Genomic DNA, 18,718 nt, shown 5'->3' on the forward strand with positions numbered 1-18,718 from the left:
GGTGAATGTATTCAGATATTTGGGAGTGGACGTGTCAGCGGATGGGTCTATGAAAGATGAGGTGAATCATAGAATTGATGAGGGGAAAAGGGTGAGTGGTGCACTTAGGAGTCTGTGGAGACAAAGAACTTTGTCCTTGGAGGCAAAGAGGGGAATGTATGAGAGTATAGTTTTACCAACGCTCTTATATGGGTGTGAAGCATGGGTGATGAATGTTGCAGCGAGGAGAAGGCTGGAGGCAGTGGAGATGTCATGTCTGAGGGCAATGTGTGGTGTGAATATAATGCAGAGAATTCGTAGTTTGGAAGTTAGGAGGAGGTGCAGGATTACCAAAACTGTTGTCCAGAGGGCTGAGGAAGGGTTGTTGAGGTGGTTCGGACATGTAGAGAGAATGGAGCGAAACAGAGTGACTTCAAAAGTGTATAAGTCTGTAGAGGAAGGAAGGCGGGGTAGGGGTCGGCCTAGGAAAGGTTGGAGGGAGGGGGTAAAGGAGGTTTTGTGTGCAAGGGGCTTGGACTTCTAGCAGGCATGCGTGAGCGTGTTTAATAGGAGTGAATGGAGACAAATGGTTTTTAATACTTAGACGTGCTGTTGGAGTGTGAGCAAAGTAACATTTATGAAGGGATTCAGGGAAACCGGAAGGCTGGACTTGAGTCCTGGAGATGGGAAGTACAGTGCCTGCACTCTGAAGAAGGGGTCTTAATGTTGCAGTTTAAAAACTGTAGTGTAAAGCACCCTTCTGGCAAGACAGTGATGGAGTAAATGATGGTGAAAGTTTTTCTTTTTCGGGCCACCCTGCCTTGGTGGGAATGAGCCAGTGTTTACCTGGAGTGTGATAATAAAAAAAAAAAATAAGACTGTTGTGTTAGAGTGAAGCAAAAGTTAGTGGTTACAGGAAAGTGGATGCGGGAGGGAAAAAGAGCGACTGGTGGAATGATGACGTAAAGAGAGTAGTAAGGAAGAAAAAGATAGCATATGAGAGGTTTTTACAAAGCAGAAGTGATGCAAGGAGGGAGAAGTATATAGAGAGAAAACAAGAAGTTAAGGGAGTGGTGAAGCAATGTAAAGAGAGAGCAAATGATAAGAGTGGGTGAGATGTTATCAACAAATTTTGTTGAAAATAAGAAAGAGTTTTGGAGTGAGATTAATAAGTTGAGGAAGCTCAGGGAACGAATGGATTTGATAGTTAAAAATAGGAGAGGAGAGTTATTAAATGGAGAGTTAGAGGTATCAGGAAAGTGAAGGGAATATTTTGAGGAATTATTAAATGTTGATGAAGACAGGGAGCTGTGATTTCGTGTATAGGGCAAGGAGGAATAACATCTTGTAGAAGTGAGGAAGAGCCAGCTGTGAGTGTGGGGGAAGTTCGTGACAAAGTGGGTAGAACGAAAGGGGGTACGGCAGCTGAGACTGATGGAATAAAGACAGAAATGTTAAAAGCAGATGGGGATCTAGTTTTGGAGTGGCTCGTGCTTTTATTTAATAAATGTATGGAAGAGGGTAAGGTACCTAGGGATTGGCAGAGAGCATGGATAGTTCCTTTGTATAAAGGCAAAGGGGACAAAAGAGAATATAAAAATTATAGGGGAATAAGTCAGTTGTATACCTGGTAAAGTGTATGGTAGAGCTATTATTGAAAAAATTAAGAGTAAGACAGAGTAGGATAGCAGGTGAACAAGGAGGCTTTAGTAAGGGTAGGGAGTGTGTAGACCAACTGTTTACAGATGAAACATATAGGTGAACAGTATTCATATAAGGGTAAAGAGGTTCCTATGGCATTTATGGATTTGGAAAAGGCCTATGACAGGGTGGATAGGGAAGGGGGCAATGTGGCAGATGTTACACATGTATGGAATAGAAGGAAGGTTATTGAAAGAAGTGAAGAGTTTTTACGAGGATAGCGAGGTTCATGTTAGAGTATGCAGAAGAGATGGAGATTCTTTCCCAGTAAAAGTAGGTCTTAGACAAGGGTGTGTGATGTCATCATGATTATTCAATATATTTACAGATGGGGTTTAAGAGAAGTGAATGCTTGGGTGTTGGCAAGAGGTGTAGGGTTAAAAGATAAAGAATCTAGCACAAAGTGGAGTTGTCACAGTTACTCTTTGCTGATGACACTGTGCTTTTGGGAGATTCTGAAGAGAAGTTGCAGAGGTTGGTGGGTGAGTTTGGTAGGGACGTGTCGGCAAATGGGTCTATGAAAGATGAGGTGAATCACAGAATTTACGAGGGGAGAAAGGTGAGTGGTGCATGAGGAGTTTGTGGAGACAAAGAACTTTGTCCATGAAAGGACAAAAACCTTGCCAATAAAATCCCAAGCTCAGATACCCCACCAAATGACTACCTCACCGGCAACTACCCAAACACACTGTTCCTAGCTCCGACTAACCCATACGAAGTCTCCCTTATTATCAACGCACTAAAAAACAAGGCAGGAGATTTAAATACCTTACCACCCTTTATATACAAAAAAGTGTCACAAGTGCTATCACCAATCATTGCAACACTCTTTAACAAATCCATTGAATCCTCCACCTTCCCTACAGTACTCAAAATAGCAAGGGTCACCCCGATCCACAAAGGAGGAGACCAAACAGAGTTGAATAACTATAGGCCAATATCCAACTTACACCCTCTCTCAAAAATCTTCGAAAAATTAATTCATAAACGAATCTACTCCTACCTTATCTCCCAAAACATACTCAACCCCTGCCAATTTGGATTCAGGCCTAATAAAAATACTAATGATGCTATTATACACATGCTAGAACATATATACACTCCAATAGAGAAAAAAGAAGTCCCACTGGGGATCTTCATTGACTTACGTAAAGCTTTTGATACAGTTGACCATGACTTGCTCCACGTAAAATTGTCACACTATGGTATAAGAGGGCACTCCCTCAACTACCTCAAGTCATACCTCAGCAACAGAAGCCAATATGTGTATGCAAATGGGGCAAACTCTTCTGCGCAACCAATTACAGTTGGTGTCCCACAGGGAAGTGTCCTTGGCCCTCTTCTCTTTCTCCTATACATAAATGACCTTCCAAATGCTTCGGAATTACTCAAACCCACACTATTTGCAAATGACACTACATACGTCTTCTCTCACCCGAGCCCAGTCACGCTAGCCAATACTGTAAATACCGAATTACATAAAATATCTACCTGGATGAGGACTAACAAACTTACACTAAACATTGACAAAACCTACTTCATTCAGTTTGGTAACAGAGCTACAGATGTCCCTCTTAACATAATGATAAACAGATCACCTATCACAAAACTAACAGAGGGAAAATTCTTAGGAATCCACCTTGATAATAGACTCAAATTTCATACACATATACAACAAATTTCTAAGAAAATTTCCAAGACTGTAGGCATACTATCGAAGATACGGTACTATGTTCCACAGTCAGCCCTCCTGGCCCTATATCACTCTCTTATTTACCCCTATCTCACCTATGGAATTTGTGCATGGGGCTCAACAACAATTAACCATCTCAGACCACTAATTACCCAACAAAAGGCTGCAGTTAGAATGATAACAAATTCTCACTACAGGCACCAATATTCAATACACTAAACCTACTCACCATACAAAACATCCATACTTATTACTGCACCTATTACATACATAGAACACTTAACTCTGATATTAACCCTCCCCTCAAACATCTCCTTGCCAACCTCAACAAAACACATGACCATAACACAAGGCACAGATCACTCTTTGATGTTCCTCGTGTCCATCTCACACTATGCAAAAACTCAATGCACATAAAAGGCCCTAAAATCTGGAATTCATTACCTGTAAATATAAAAGAAACACTACATGTTTATAAATTTAAGTCTCTTCTCAAAGATCACTTACTCACCCAAAACCAAATAAATACTGAATAACTGAACCTTATAAATTGTATATCTTAAATGTTTCTCACAATTATATCACATAAATGTTAAACAAAGAGGGGAATGTATGAGAGTGTAGTTTTACCAACGCTCTTATATGGGTGTGAAGCATGGGTGATGAATGTTGCAGTGAGGAGAAGGCTGGAGGCAGTGGAGATGTCATGTCTGAGGGCAATGTGTGGTGTGAATATAATGCAGAGAATTCGTAGTTTGGAAGTTAGGAGGAGGTGCGGGATTACCAAAACTGTTGTCCACAGGGCTGAGGAAGGGTTGTTGAGGTGGTTCGGACATGTAGAGAGAATGGAGCGAAACAGAATGACTTCAAGAGTGTATCAGTCTGTAGTGGAAGGAAGGCGGGGTAGGGGTCGGCCTAGGAAAGGTTGGAGGGAGGGGGTAAAGGAGGTTTTGTGTGCGAGGGGCTTGGACTTCCAGCAGGCATGCGTGAGCGTGTTTGATAGGAGTGAATGGAGACAAATGGTTTTTAATACTTGACGTGCTGTTGGAGTGTGAGCAAAGTAACATTTATGAAGGGATTCAGGGAAACCGGCAGGCCGGACTTGAGTCCTGGAGATGGGAAGTACAGTGCCTGCACTCTGAAGGAGGGGTGTTAATGTTGCAGTTTAAAAACTGTAGTGTAAAGCACCCTTCTGGCAAGACAGTGATGGAGTGAATGATGGTGAAAGTTTTTCTTTTTCGGGCCACCCTGCCTTGGTGGGAATCGGCCAGTGTGATAATAATAATAAAATAAAATGTTAAACCTAAAACCCAATCTAACTTTATTATTTTTTAAATACACTACCTAACAGAATCACTACCTAACTGAATGCAACCATATGACCTGTCTTTGTAATACTCACTTGTGCTTTATAGTAATCTGTTTACATTAATGTTTTATCACTGATTTCATCATTGCTTAGTTAATCTTAAGTTAATTTTAAGCCAGCCCGTAATGCTATGCATAGTATAAGTGGCTTTGGCATGCTGCTCTTATCTGTATTTTTTTGTACCTCTGTATGTGTGCTCAAATTGGAAATAAATAAATAAATAAAGCAAAGAGGGGAATGTATGAGAATATAGTTATATCAATGCTCTTATATGGGTGTGAAGCATGGGTGGTAAATGTTGCAACAAGGAGAAGGCTGGAAGCAGTGGAGATGTCATGTCTGTGGCAATGTGTGGTGTGAATATAATGCAGAGAATTCGTGGTTTGGAAATTAGGAGGTGTGGGATTACCAAAACTATTATCCAGAGGGCTGAGGAGGAGTGGTTGAGGTGGTTTGAACATGTAGAAAGGATGGAAGAAAATAGAATGACCTAGAGAGTGTATAAATCTGTAGTGGAGGGAAGGCAGGATGTGGGTCGGCCTAGGAAAGGTTGGAGGTAGAGGTAAAGGAGATCCTGTGTGCTTGGACTTCCAGCAATTATGTGTGAGCATGTTAGAGAGGAGCGAATGAAGACAGTTTTTAGGACTTGACATGCTGTTGGAGTGTGAGCAAGGTAACACTTATGAAAGGATTCAGGGAAACCGGCAGGCCGGACTTGAGTCCTGGAGATAATACCACTAGCAATTTTATTTTATCATGATACATGTTTCTGCAAAGGAGTGTAACAATCTGAACATGCCAAAAGCCCCTTTATATGCAGAGCATTCTGGGCAAGCTTAAGACTAACTTCAGATGAATAAGGCAATAACAGTGCTGTAATTTTACATATGGCCATTAGACGAGTTGCAGTGAATACAAGAAAACTGAATATTCAACTAGTTCACACTTCATGGCTTTTGTAACTTCGGTAGAGAATAATTATAGTTTTGATATAGCATATAAAAAATACAGTACACAATTTAGCACAATTTAAAACAATGAAGTTGAAAGAATTTTAAGTTTGAAGTAAATGATCAAATAGTTGAGCAGTCGTAAATTATATAGGAATTTCTTGAGTAACGTTTGAGTAACTGGTAGGTATTAAGTAAAGTGTTTGTCTGGTTAACCCCTAAACGGTCCAAACGTATATATACGTTCTCTTGCCCAGCGCCCTGAATATTTTGAAAAAGAAAATAAAGAAAAAGAAATAAAGAGCACATTTTTTTAAGTGTTATAGGATAAAAAAAAGTTTTAGGGTCAGTACTTACCGAGATAAGAGGCCGCGAAGTTGGCACTTGGTGATCACCTGATGGGAACATGGAGCACTGCAGCTTGCAGAAATTCTACATATTTACCGTTTTCTTCCATTTTTTTAATTTTCTTGGCTTTCATGATATGGTAATTATGTTTTATAGCAAATCTTTTGATTTCAATGCCAACTGTTGTTTAGACACCAATATTATATACAAAATTATCATCATATTGTCATAAGCACACACATACACACTGACAGGTGATTTTGCACACCTGGCTGAATCACATTCTATTATCTACAACTCCCGAGTACAGTTATTGAGGCTAAAACGTTGTGTAGTTTTAAAAATAGGTTAGATAAATACATGAGTGGGTGTGGGTGCGTGAGAGTTGGACCTGACTAGCTTGTGCTGCTGGGTCTGGTGCCGTGCTCCTTCCTTGAGTGGAGGTGACCAGACTGGGTGGGTCACTGGACTAATCCGGGGGGTGGACATGGACCTGCTCCGCATGGGTCAGCAGGCTTGTTGCAGTGTTCCTTCTTTCTTATGTTCTTATATACAAGTGTTTACATGTCCCACTTATGTTTCTAGAATTCCACAATTGTATGATACTCCATGAAGCATGGATTCATACAGAGTGCCACCCCACACTGGTGACACATGAATCATGTGTCCTTCCGCTGTTGGGGTCGTTTTGTGGTGGTAGTACACACAACACACTTTTTCTGGGAATTCTTCTTCTTTGGGGTAGGTGGTATTGGTACCAGGTAGTGACAGTTAGGGATGATTCGGTCTGGCACTTCCCCCACTGGCTGTGGTTGTGGGACAAGTCGCTGTTGAGAGGCAGGTACAAGTGTGGTACCATACTTTCTTGCTATCTGTTTTACAACATTCAAAGAGAATTCTGCAAAACGTTGTCGTTTTCCAGTCTTTATTTCGTACATATTGAATGAACTGAGCACTGCAATGTCTAGAAGGTGAAAAAACAGTTTTATATACCACTTGCGACTCCTATGCACACAGTCAACGAACCCTATCATGTCACAAGGTCAACTAGTCACATATTGTTCGTATAGTCCACGACAGCAGCTGGCTTTACAGTGCGTTCATTGGTCTCCCTGTTCACTTTCTACCATCTCGTTTCTGTGGATGGTTGACAGCAATGTCACATTCCGTTTGTCATGCCACATCAGTGCCATGATGTCATTAGCATGAAACACTTGCACTGCACCTTCAACACTGCCTCCACTGAACCTTGGCATGTGTTTTGTATTCCTTCTCACTGTTCCACATATATCAGAATTGTTCACACGTAGGAAATCAGCGATCCTAGGGCTTGTATACTAGTTGTCTGTGTACAATGTATTACCTGGAGTTTACCTGGAGAGAGTTCCGGGGGTCAACGCCCCCGCGGCCCGGTCTGTGACCAGGCCTCCTGGTGGATCAGAGCCTGATCAACCAGGCTGTTACTGCTGGCTGCACGCAAACCAATGTACGAGCCACAGCCCGGCTGATCAGGAACCGACTTTAGGTGCTTGTCCAGTGCCAGCTTGAAGACTGCCAGGGGTCTGTTGGTAATCCCCCTTATGTATGCTGGGAGGCAGTTGAACAGTCTCGGGCCCCTGACACTTATTGTATGGTCTCTTAACGTCCTAGTGACACCCCTGCTTTTCATTGGGGGGATGTTGCATCGTTTGCCAAGTCTTTTGCTTTCGTAGTGAGTGATTTTCGTGTGCAAGTTCGGCACTAGTCCCTCTAGGATTTTCCAGGTGTATATAATCATGTATCTCTCCCGCCTGCGTTCCAGGGAATACAGGTTCAGGAACCTCAAGTGCTCCCAGTAATTGAGGTGTTTTATCTCCGTTATGCGCGCCGTGAAGGTTCTCTGTACATTTTCTAGGTCAGCAATTTCACCTGCCTTAAAAGGTGCTGTTAGTGTGCAGCAATATTCCAGCCTAGATAGAACAAGTGACCTGAAGAGTGTCATCATGGGCTTGGCATCCCTCGTTTTGAAGGTTCTCATTATCCATCCTGTCATTTTTCTAGCAGATGCAATCGATACAATGTTATGGTCCTTGAAGGCGAGATCCTCCAACATGATAACTCCCAGGTCTTTGACGTTGGTGTTTCGCTCTATTCTGTGGCCAGAATTTGTTTTGTACTCTGATGAAGATTTAATTTCCTCGTGTTTACCATATCTGAGTAATTGAAATTTCTCATCGTTGAACTTCATATTGTTTTCTGCAGCCCACTGAAAGATTTGGTTGATGTCCGCCTGGAGCCTTGCAGTGTCTGCAATGGAAAACACTGTCATGCAGATTCGGGTGTCATCAGCAAAGGAAGACACTGTGCTGTGGCTGACATCCTTGTCTATGTCGGATATGAGGATGAGGAACAAGATGGGAGCGAGTACTGTGCCTTGTGGAACAGAGCTTTTCACCGTGCCTGCCTCGGACTTTACTCTGTTGACTACTACTCTCTGTGTTCTGTTAGTGAGGAAATTATAGATCCATCGACCGACTTTTCCTGTTATTCCTTTAGCACACATTTTGTGCGCTATTACGCCATGGTCACACTTGTCGAAGGCTTTTGCAAAGTCTGTATATATTACATCTGCATTCTTTTTGTCTTCTAGTGCATTTAGGACCTTGTCGTAGTGATCCAATAGTTGAGACAGACAGGAGCGACCTGTTCTAAACACATGTTGCCCTGGGTTGTGTAACTGATGGGTTTCTAGATGGGTGGTGATCTTGCTTCTTAGGACTCTTTCAAAGATTTTTATATGGGATGTTAGTGCTATCAGTCTGTAGTTCTTTGCTGTTGCTTTACTGCCCCCTTTGTGGAGTGGGGCTATGTCTGTTGTTTTTAGTAACTGTGGGACGACCCCCGTATCCATGCTCCCTCTCCATAGGATGGTAAAGGCTCGTGATAGGGGCTTCTTGCAGTTCTTGATGAACACGGAGTTCCATGAGTCTGGCCCTGGGGCAGAGTGCATGGGCATGTCATTTATCGCCTGTTCGAAGTCATTTGGCGTCAGGATAACATCAGATAGGCTTGTGTTAACCAAATTCTGTGGCTCTCTCATAAAAAATTCATTTTAATCTTCAACTCTCAGTCTGGTTAGTGGCTTGCTAAAAACTGAGTCATATTGGGACTTGAGTAGCTCACTCATTTCCTTGCTGTCATCTGTGTAGGACCCATCTTGTTTAAGTAAGGGCCCAATACTGGACGTTGTTCTCGACTTTGATTTGGCATAGAAGAAATACTTTGGGTTTCTTTCGATTTCATTTATGGCTTTTAGTTCTTCCCGCGATTCCTGACTCCTATAAGATTCCTCTAGCTTAAGTTCGATGTTTGCTATTTCTCTGACGAGTGTCTCCCTACGCATTTCAGATAGATTGACCTCTTTTAGCCGCTGTTATTCTTTTCCGTCGCCTGTAAAGGGAGCGCCTGTCTCTTTCTATTTTACATCTACTCCTCCTTTTTCTTAGAGGAATAAGTCTTGTGCATACATCGAGTGCCACCAAGTTAATCTGTTCTAGGCATAAGTTGGGGTCTGTGTTGCTTAGTATATCTTCCCAGCTTATATCGGTTAGGACTTGGTTTACTTGGTCCCACTTTATGTTTTTGTTATTGAAGTTGAATTTGGTGAATGCTCCCTCGTGACTTATCTCATTTTGTCGGTCTGGGGCTCTGAGCATACATGTCTGAACCTCAATTATGTTGTGATCTGAGTATATTGTTTTTGATATGGTGACATTTCTTATCAGATCATCATTGTTAGTGAAGATGAGGTCTAGTGTATTCTCCATTCTAGTAGGCTCTATTATTTGCTGGTTTAAATTGAATTTTTTGCAGAGATTTAAAAGCTCGAGTGAGTGTGAGTTTTCATCAGAGCTGCCTCCTGGTGTTATTACTGCAACAATATTATTTGCTATATTCCTCCATTTTAGGTGCCTTAAGTTGAAATCCCCCAGAAGCAAGATGTTGGGTGCAGGAGCTGGAAGATTTTCCAGACAGTGGTCAATTTTTAACAGCTGTTCCTGGAATTGCTGGGATGTTGCATCCGGAGGCTTGTAGACTACCACAATGACTAGGTTTTGGTTCTCGACCTTTACTGCTAAAACTTCCACTACATCATTTGAGGCATTAAGCAGTTCTGTGCAAACAAGTGACTGCAATGTACAGGCCAACCCCCCCCCCTTTTGCCTGTTCACTCTGTCACATCTGTATAGGTTGTAACCTGGGATCCATATTTCGTTGTCTAAGTGATCCTTTATGTGGGTCTCAGTGAAAGCCGCGAACATTGCCTTTGCCTCTGCAAGCAGTCCACGGATGAAAGGTATTTTGTTGTTTGTTGCTGGCTTTAGACCCTGTATATTTGCAAAGAAGAATGTCATCGGACTGGTGGTATTGTTGGTACTGGGGGGGGGGGTTCCGGCATTAGTATCTGTATCTGTTGGTTTGGAGTGGAGGCCATCGACTGTGGTTCCACTACAGGAATGACTGGATTTGGTGTACAATTTCTGCCATTTCCTGCCAGTTTTTTTTCCTTCCTGGCACTAAAAAACCTCTCCCTCTTGAGTGGCTGTGGCTACCCAGGTTTTCCCATGGCCTGGATGTTTTGTATCTTTTTGTCCCCTTTAGAGTGTGTGCCTGGCAATTAAAGTTATAGCACAGTCTTTCCTGTACTGAAGAGGTACACATTTCAGGGTGAAAAAGCTTACAGGAAGGGAGTTTGCATTTTCCTGTTGTCATATGGGCACGGCATTTTCTAGGGTGGTCATAGTTGCACGTCCCATCTGTTTTTATAGATTTCCCAAGTCTGCAGATACCAAGTGCATAGTATGTGCACAGGCTTGGTTTCCGTTTGCCTTGGGTTTCTGTGACTGTATTCCCTGTTGGTGCATGTTTACCTGTCTTATTCCTATCTTCCCTAGGACCAACAATGTATGGCCCTTGCCAAGGTATGGTTCCATCATCCTACGAACAACATCACTGGAAATGCCCAACATCCGTCTCTCATCGAGTGTGTTTCTCCCGGTGTATACAATGACATCCAACACAAGACCACTCTCACAGTCACACGTACCTGGAGTTTACCTGGAGAGAGTTTCGGGGGTCAACGCCCCCACGGCCCGGTCTGTGACCAGGCCTCCTGGTGGATCAGCGCCTGATCAACCAGGCTGTTGCTGCTGGCTGCACGCAAACCAACGTACGAGCCACAGCCCGGCTGATCAGGAACTGACTTTAGGTGCTTGTCCAGTGCCAGCTTGAAGACTGCCAGGGGTCTGTTGGTAATCCCCCTTATGTGTGCTGGGAGGCAGTTGAACAGTCTCGGGCCCCTGACACTTATTGTATGGTCTCTTAACGTGCTAGTGACACCCCTGCTTTTCATTGGGGGGATGGTGCATCGTCTGCCAAGTCTTTTGCTTTCGTAGTGAGTGATTTTCATGTGCAAGTTCGGTACTAGTCCCTCTAGGATTTTCCAGGTGTATATAATCATGTATCTCTCCCTCCTGCGTTCCAGGGAATACAGGTTTAGAAACCTCAAGCGCTCCCAGTAATTGAGGTGTTTTATCTCCGTTATGCGCGCCGTGAAAGTTCTCTGTACATTTTCTAGGTCGGCAATTTCACCTGCCTTGAAAGGTGCTGTTAGAGTGCAGCAATATTCCAGCCTAGATAGAACAAGTGACCTGAAGAGTGTCATCATGGGCTTGGCCTCCCTAGTTTTGAAGGTTCTCATTAAACCGTCCTGTCATTTTTCTAGCAGATGCGATTGATACAATGTTATGGTCCTTGAAGGTGAGATCCTCCGACATAATCACTCCCAGGTCTTTGACGTTGGTGTTTCGCTCTAATTTGTGGCCAGAATTTGTTTTGTACTCTGATGAAGATTTAATTTCCTCATGTTTACCATATCTGAGTAATTGAAATTTCTCATCGTTGAACTTCATATTGTTTTCTGCAGCCCACTGAAAGATTTGGTTGATGTCCGCCTGGAGCCTTGCAGTGTCTGCAATGGAAGACACTGTCATGCAGATTCGGGTGTCATCTGCAAAGGAAGACACGGTGCTGTGGCTGACATCCTTGTCTATGTCGGATATGAGGATGAGGAACGAGATGGGAGCTAGTACTGTGCCTTGTGGAACAGAGCTTTTCACCGTAGCTGCCTCGGACTTTACTCTGTTGACGACTACTCTCTGTGTTCTGTTAGTGAGGAAATTATAGATCCATCGACCGACTTTTCCTGTTATTCCTTTAGCGCACATTTTGTGCGCTATTACGCCATGGTCACACTTGTCGAAGGCTTTTGCAAAGTCTGTATATATTACATCTGCATTCTTTTTGTCTTCTAGTGCATTTAGGACCTTGTCGTAGTGATCCAGTAGTTGAGACAGACAGGAGCGACCTGTTCTAAACCCATGTTGCCCTGGGTTGTGTAACTGATGGGTTTCTAGATGGGTGGTGATCTTGCTTCTTAGGACCCTTTCAAAGATTTTTATGATATGGGATGTTAGTGCTATTGGTCTATAGTTCTTTGCTGTTGCTTTACTGCCCCCTTTGTGGAGTGGGGCTATGTCTGTTGTTTTTAGTAACTGAGGGACGACCCCCGTGTCCATGCTCCCTCTCCATAGGATGGAAAAGGCTCGTGATAGGGGCTTCTTGCAGTTCTTGATGAACACAGAGTTCCATGAGTCTGGCCCTGGGGCAGAGTGCATGGGCATGTCATTTATCGCCTGTTCGAAGTCATTTGGCGTCAGGATAACATCGGATAGGCTTGTGCTAATCAAATTTTGTGGCTCTCTAATAAAAAATTCATTTTGATCTTCGACTCTCAGTCTGGTTAGCGGCTTGCTAAAAACTGAGTCATATTGGGACTTGAGTAGCTCACTCATTTCCTTGCTGTCATCTGTGTAGGACCCATCTTGTTTAAGTAGGGGCCCAATACTGGACGTTGTTCTCGATTTTGATTTGGCATAGGAGAAGAAATACTTTGGGTTTCTTTCGATTTCATTTATGGCTTTTAGTTCTTCCCGCGATTCCTGACTCCTAAAGGATTCTTTTAGCTTAAGTTCGATGCTTGCTATTTCTCTGACCAGTGTCTCCCTGCGCATTTCAGATATATTGACCTCTTTTAGCCGCTCTGTTATTCTTTTCCGTCGCCTGTAAAGGGAGTGCCTTTCTCTTTCTATTTTACATCTACTCCTCCTTTTTCTTAGAGGAATAAGCCTTGTGCATACATCGAGTGCCACCGAGTTAATCTGTTCTAGGCATAAGTTTGGGTCTGTGTTGCTTAGTATATCTTCCCAGCTTATATCGGTTAGGACTTGGTTTACTTGGTCCCACTTTATGTTTTTGTTATTGAAGTTGAATTTGGTGAATGCTCCCTCGTGACTAGTCTCATTTTGTCGGTCTGGGGCTCCACGCATACATGTCTGAACCTCAATTATGTTGTGATCTGAGTATATTGTTTTTGATATGGTGACATTTCTTATCAGATCATCATTGTTAGTGAAGATGAGGTCTAGTGTATTCTCCAGTCTAGTAGGCTCTATTATTTGCTGGTTTAAATTGAATTTTGTGCAGAGATTTAAAAGCTCGTGTGAGTGTGAGTTTTCATCAGAGCTGCCTCCTGGTGTTATTACTGCAACAATATTATTTGCTATATTCCTCCATTTTAGGTGCCTTAAGTTGAAATCCCCCAGGAGCAAGATGTTGGGTGCAGGAGCTGGAAGATTTTCCAGACAGTGGTCAATTTTTAACAGCTGTTCCTGGAATTGCTGGGATGTTGCATCCGGAGGCTTGTAGACTACCACAATGACTAGGTTTTGGTTCTCGACCTTTACTGCTAAAACTTCCACTACGTCATTTGAGGCATTAAGCAGTTCTGTGCAAACAAGTGACTCTGCAATGTACAGGCCAACCCCCCCCCTTTTGCCTGTTCACTCTGTCACATCTGTATAGGTTGTAACCTGGGATCCATATTTCGTTGTCCAAGTGATCCTTTATGTGGGTCTCAGTGAACAAAAAGTTTTATACCAAAGTGATTACGTTTGCTCGGTATACATTGCTTGAATGACAGGTGTCCCTTGAACATTATCAAGGACTCATCAACAACAATTTTCTTGAAGGAATAAAAGTATGCACTGAATTTCTGGTTAAATACATAAACACTTCCCGGATTTTGTATAGAAGGTCATTTCTGTTTGGCATATTCCTGTCTGAGAAGTGCAGCATTCGTAGCAACAGAGTGAATCTGTTGCAGGGAAGGAGGTCACAGAAGACTGAAGTACTGATGAAGTGGTCTGTGGACCAGTAGTTATGTATAGGTATGTGGCGTACATTTCAGCCACTGTTGTGTATTTCCACCTGTGCAGCCATGACAACTCTCCAACCTCTTCTGTGTTGTCCATGACATATCAGTAATAAATGTTTTTCTGGGTCACTATCAAGTTCATTATAGGCTCGTCAAAGTATACCTGGAAAAAGTCTAACTCTGTAGACTCATTGGTTAGGGGACGTTCTGGCTGGATACCACTTCCACTCACATCAAAATCACAAGGCTGTGGCACGAATATATTTTGTGTCCAGTTCCACTCATGATCACATGGTGCAGGGTGGACCTGTGGCATGGGGTGAGGGGGACCAAGAGGAGGGACAGGAGTGGAGGCAGCACATTGTTGAGGGGGTGCCGGGCAGTCCTTTGTTTGTCCACCCACTGCGCCATGTGGTCCAGGCACTGTGCCACCCACCACTACTTCCTCCATCCCTGCATATTCACCTTCATGATCACTATCACTATCAGTGGCTGGGGTTTTGGATCGTGACCTGCCACGACCCTTGGAGACTGCATATGGCACACTGCCCGAACGTAGACAACGGCGCCTAAAAGTATGCCTCACTAGTGAATAATGAACTTCACTATCGCTAGACGAATCCTCGAATGGCATAAAATCAATCTCATTGTCACTTACATCACTTTCACTATCACTACAACACTGGGAAAATGATAGTTTCTTCTTGCGAAGTTGCCTATGGGTAACACTCGCCACTCCAGAGGTGCTTGACCCAGGGTCTTGTGTGGCCACACTGGCCACCCCAGAAGTACTTGGCCTAGGGCCTGCTGTGGCCACACTGGCTACCCCAGAGGTGCTTGGCGCAGGGTCTGGTGTGGCCACCCCAGAGGCGATGGACTGAGGGTCATCTGGATTATCGTCCATATTTTCACTAATTCCTTGAATTATCATTTATATCACTTTCCTCAAATACAGTGGAACCTCAAATATCGAACTTTCTTCGGTCCAGAAGTCTGTTCGAGTGCCTTTACCAAATGAATTTATTCCCATCAGGAATAATGTAAATTAGATTAGTCCATTTCAGACCCTTAAAAATACACTTATAAAAGCACTTACAAAAATACACTTACATAATTGGTTGTGTTGGGAGCAGTTCGATTTTTGAGGTTCCACTGTAGTAGAGTGTTAATACAACGAGGCGTGAGTGAATCACGGGGATGTGCCATGATGTTGACCCAAGATGGAGCTGAATGTAACTGGTCCTACCATGCGATACCCAGGCGTCCCCGATTTTTTTCACACAGCGCACACTGAGTGCGCACATTCTCTCATGTCTAGGCGACTCAGGCCTATCGCACCAATTTTGAAGGAATGAAAAATGAAACGTATATATACGTTCGGGGCGCTAGTGGTAAGAACATATATATGTATACGTTTGGACCGTTTAGGGGCTAATTTTGGGTGATGAGGTGATTTCTAAGTAGGGCCATAAATTGATTTTCAGGCAGGGGCCCTTTAGTGTGTTCTGGCAATGAATTCCAGATCTTCGGGCCCTTTATGTGCATGGCATTTTTGCATAGGGATAGATGAACACGAGGGATATCGAAGAGTCATTTGTGCTTTGTATAATGCCTGTGTGTTCTGTTGTAGTTACCAAGGAGGAGTTTGAGAGGGGGGTTAATATTTGAGTATAATGTGTGTGTGTGTAGTAAGCACAATAATAAGTGTGGATGTTTTGTACATTAAGCAAGATAAGGATCTTAAAAAGCGGTGGAGTATGCTGTCTAGTACAGGAGTTGGTAATCAATCACACAGCAGCTTTATGCTGGGTTATTAAAGGTTTAAGGTGATTTGCTGTGGTTGAGCCCCATGCACAAATACAATAGGTGAGGTAATGGTAAGTGAGAAGCAGTAAAGAGCAAGAAGAGCCATTTGGGGTACATAGTACAGTATCTTTGAAAGGATGCCTACTGTTTTGGAGAATATCTTGGATATTTGCTGTATGTGGGTCTGGAATTTGAGAATGCAGTTAAGGTGAAGACCTAGAAATCTGCAATGTGTGTGTCTTGAAATGGGTGAACCATTTATCAATATGTTTAGCTGTACATTTGAAGCTCTATTTCCAAATAGCATTAAACAGGTTTTCTCTATATTGAGAGTAAGGTTGCTGTTAGTCATCCAAGTAGATATTTTTAGCAGTTCGTAATTTACAGTGTCTGTTAGTATATGTAGTTGGGTTTTGATGAGAGAAGACATAAGTAGTGTCATCTGCAAATGAAATGAGTTAAAGGAGTTTAGATGCATCTGGGAGGTCATTGATGTAAATGAAAAAAAGAAGTGGGGCAAGGACACTACCCTGTGGGACTCCAACAAGAAGAGGTTGTGTAGTGGAGTTAGCATCATTTGTGTATACATACTGGTTTCTATTATTAAGCTAAGATTTTAAGTAATTAAGAGTGTGTCCTCTGACCCATAATGTTCAAGTTTTAGGTGCAATAGGTCATGGTCAACTGTATCAAAAGCTCTTTGTAGGTCTATGAAAAGTCCCAGGGAAATTTCATTTTTTCGAGTGCCGAATATATTAGTTCAAGCATACGTATAATTGCATCACTAGTACTTTTTTTTTTTGGTCTAAATTCAAACTGACAGGGGTTAAGTATGTTGTGGGATACTAAGTAGTAGACTTGTTTGTGAATCAATTTTTCGAAGATTTTAGATAGGAGGGACAATACACAAATAACCTGCACATAGGAGAGAGGAGCTTACCAACTCTTCCACATCCTCACCACTCACCTCCAACTCTTATTGTAGTACAGAAAAATGTCTTTGAATAAAAGAGTGGAATAGACTGCCTGCACATGTCAAAACCTGTCATAGCATGAGCCAGTTCAAGAAGAGAGCCAAAATGTACCTCATGAATATGGCTACAAAAAGGGAGGAGAGTGATTTGTTGTATGGAAACAACTAATTTTACATCTCCCTTAATATATCTACTTTTATTGCAACTACTTTTACATAGTTAACATACTTACCTGTTTTTAATTTTTAAATACAAATAATAATTATGACAAGGACCCCAATGGAAATAAGTCACTGACTTTTTTTTGGGTTATCTTAGGTTCCTACACATATGCTGCTATGTATGATATTCTATGTAATTGTGTATACCTGAATAAACTTACTAATACCTATATCTGAATGAAGTTACTAATCCATTACCTTCACAACCATTGGTATCAACTTTAATGTTTTATCTGAATCAATGGGAAGCACTGAACTCGTAAGATAAGATAATGTAAGATTTCATTTGGATTTTTAACCCCAGAGGGTTAGCCACCCAGGATAACCCAAGAAAGTCAGTGTGTCATCAAGGACTGTCTAACTTATTTCCATTGGGGTCCTCAATCTTTTTCCCCAGGATGCGACCCACACCAGTCGACTAACACCCAGGTACCTATTTGCTGCTAGGTGAACAGGACAACAGGTGTAAGGAAACGTGTCAAAATGTTTTCCACTCGCTGGGAATTGAACCCGGGCCCTCCGTGTGTGAAGCGGGAGCTTTAGCCACCAGTCCACCGGGCCTGTATGGGTTATACAGCACCTGGGGAGGCAATTAGGCTTGACCCAAGGAAAGAGGGTATAAGTTCGGTTCCTTGGATCAAGAACTCTTCACAGGCATTAAGACATCTTCCTGGAAGGGCCAACTTGCTTAAAATTTAAAGTTTTAATTCAATATTTTTTCCACATACACAAAAGAATATACTTACCATGACGGCCAATTTTTTTCAGACAAAACTGCATCTAAATATTCTTAATAGTTTAGGAGGAGCGGGGGAAGTTATTACTCTTTCTGGAGTAACTGCACTTAACTTCTTCTTTGCTTATCGACGTCTTTAGGATACGTATAGTTAAAGGTTTCTCTAGGATACGTGTAGCTAGAGGATTTTCTTCAGGAAACTTGGTTAGAGGTTTCGTCTTAAGGATACAAGCAGTTAGAGGTTTCTTCTTCAGAATACGTGTAGTCAGAGGAGTCTATCTGACAGTGTATTCAGGATGTGCAGGTTTTTTCTTCTCTTCCTTAGGATTCATGTAGTTCGAGGTTTGGTCAGGATAGGTGGTAGATCAGTCCTGGTCCTGGTGTCAGCAGCCGCCACCTCTCACCTTGTTTACGTCTGCTGCAACGTCACCTCTTCTTCATAGAAAATGGGAATACTAATAATAATAATAATTTATTTATTTATTTATTTATTTATTTATTTAGACATGATACAGTGAAGTACAAAGGAATACAGTTATTACAGTGCAACATGCCAAAGCCCCTTGTATGCAGAGCATTATGGGCTGGCTTAAAATTAACTTAAGATTAACTAAACAATGATATATT

The 18,718-nt window shown here is 42.4% G+C and overlaps 1 protein-coding gene across 5 annotated transcripts in view; it reads right to left on the bottom strand.

Annotated features, from left to right (window-relative positions):
- Positions 1–18,517, bottom strand: part of Cog7 (conserved oligomeric Golgi complex subunit 7) — a 144,606-nt gene extending 126,089 nt beyond the window's left edge. For 3 of the 5 annotated variants that reach the window (XM_070082757.1, XM_070082783.1, XM_070082788.1), the window contains exons 1-2: positions 18,102–18,517; positions 6,050–6,220 (exon numbers count right to left, since the gene is read on the bottom strand). In XM_070082757.1, coding sequence (XP_069938858.1) covers positions 6,050–6,100 — 51 coding nt within the window. In that variant the 5' untranslated portion in view covers positions 6,101–6,220; positions 18,102–18,517. The remainder of the gene's footprint in view (positions 1–6,049; positions 6,221–18,101) is intronic. The other 2 variants (XM_070082768.1, XM_070082777.1) reach the window with 1 other exon arrangement.
- Positions 18,518–18,718: the final 201 nt, after the last annotated feature.

Source organism: Cherax quadricarinatus, chromosome 1 (genome assembly GCF_038502225.1).
Source record: "Cherax quadricarinatus isolate ZL_2023a chromosome 1, ASM3850222v1, whole genome shotgun sequence".
NCBI classification, from domain to species: domain Eukaryota; kingdom Metazoa; phylum Arthropoda; class Malacostraca; order Decapoda; family Parastacidae; genus Cherax; species Cherax quadricarinatus.